This window comes from Mandrillus leucophaeus, unplaced genomic scaffold (assembly GCF_000951045.1).
Source record: "Mandrillus leucophaeus isolate KB7577 unplaced genomic scaffold, Mleu.le_1.0 Scaffold290, whole genome shotgun sequence".
Taxonomy (NCBI): domain Eukaryota; kingdom Metazoa; phylum Chordata; class Mammalia; order Primates; family Cercopithecidae; genus Mandrillus; species Mandrillus leucophaeus.
Window position 1 is genome coordinate 1,919,681 of NW_012103032.1, and position 1,619 is coordinate 1,921,299.

At 47.0% G+C, this 1,619-nt stretch overlaps 1 protein-coding gene across 1 annotated transcript in view; it reads left to right on the forward strand.

The window, feature by feature from the left end:
- The window catches only part of NMT1 (N-myristoyltransferase 1), a 53,944-nt gene that overhangs the window by 25,429 nt on the left and 26,896 nt on the right, over positions 1–1,619 (forward strand). Inside the window, exon 2 of the mRNA XM_011985958.1 lies at positions 437–545. Within this exon, the coding sequence (XP_011841348.1) occupies positions 437–545 (109 nt within the window). The remainder of the gene's footprint in view (positions 1–436; positions 546–1,619) is intronic.

A 1,619-nucleotide genomic window follows, 5' to 3' on the forward strand; every position in this document is an offset into this window, starting at 1 on the left:
AGGAGAATGGCGTGAACCCGGGAGGCGGAGCTTGCAGTGAGTCGAGATCGCGCCACTGCACTCCAGCCTGGGTGACACAGCGAGACTCCGTCTAAAAGAAAAAAAAAAAAAAAAACAATTATCATTTGCGTTTGGTGCCATTACCCTGGCAATCTAAAGAAAATAAGCAACATAAAAGCAAGAACGGAAAAGGCCCTTTCACACAAATAGGACATCCCTTGCCCAGCACTGCCTCCCTGAAAGCCGAGGGGGCGCGAGTCAGGAGGAGTGCTGGTGTCCTCCAAATGCCCTTTCTGGACCTGGGTTCTTCAGCCTGCTTCTGAAGCCAAAGGCTTGATTAAGGAAGGTCTGACTCCACAAAAAGCTCTTTGTCATGGGTAGCACAAAACAGATTTTTTTTTTTAAATCCTGCATCAGTATTTACTTTTTGTTACAGTGGTTTGAGTCCAGCCAATGACACTGGAGCCAAAAAGAAGAAAAAGAAACAAAAAAAGAAGAAAGAAAAAGGCAGTGAGACAGATTCAACCCAGGATCAGCCTGTAAAGGTAACAAGGAGGCTCTGTTTTTTGTGACTGAGTCACTTTTTCACATGAGAGAGTTTTGAGGTGAATGTATAGGAACAACTTGGATTGACATTCTCCACTGGTATTACTTCAAGATGGAAGAGTTGGATCCCACTGCTGTCCTCTGCTGCCCTAGACCTAGGTGATGAAACTGCTCTCAGTACCCTAAAAGACACGGCAAGTCAGACACTGACTCCCAAGCATGGTGCCCATCAGAATGGACAGGTGCATACTGCATGTGCTGCTGTGCCAGTGCCCCGGGGAGCTACGTGTGACAGCTCCTGGTGCCTAGAGCAGTGGTTCTCTGTCTTAAGTCCCCACCGCTCTGACGATGAAAGGCCCCCCTTTCTTTTTGAGACAAGGTCTTACTCTGTTGCCCAAGCTAGAGTGCAGAGCATGATTATAACTCACTACAGCCTCCACTCCTGGGCTCAAGTGATCCTCCCACCTCAACCTCCCAAGTAGCTGGAACTGCAGGTGCATGCCACCACACCTGTCCAATTTTTTTTTTTTTTAATTTTTTGTAGAGATGGAGTCTCACTGTGTTACCCAAGCTGGGTCTTGAACTCCTGGGCTCAAGCAGTCCTCCTGCCTCAGCCTCCCAGAGTGCTGGGATTACAAGCATGAGCCACTGCATTCAGCCAGAGACCTCTTCTTAAGACCTTTATATATTTGCAAACATTCTCTTAATGCCATAGTCCTTATAATGAAAACCATGAGTCCCACAGAGTCTTTCTGAGTTCTACTCCATGAGAACCACTGGCCTAAGGCTTACAACCCGAGAGTGATGCACTGGCATGAAACCCAGAGATATGGGTAAGGATCGTTTTGTTTCTTAAATAAAACATCATTACAAAATAAAACAATTTCAGGTAAGTCTTGTCTTCCTCAAAGTAGCTGACAGGGGCAAGGGGACAACTCAAACATATTCATAATTCACCTTTTAAAACTGTCTCAGAGACCAGGCACGGTGGCTCATGCCTGTAATCCCAGCACTTTGGGAGGCCGAGGCGGGTGGATCACCTGAGGTCAGGAGTTCAAGACCAGCCTGGCCAA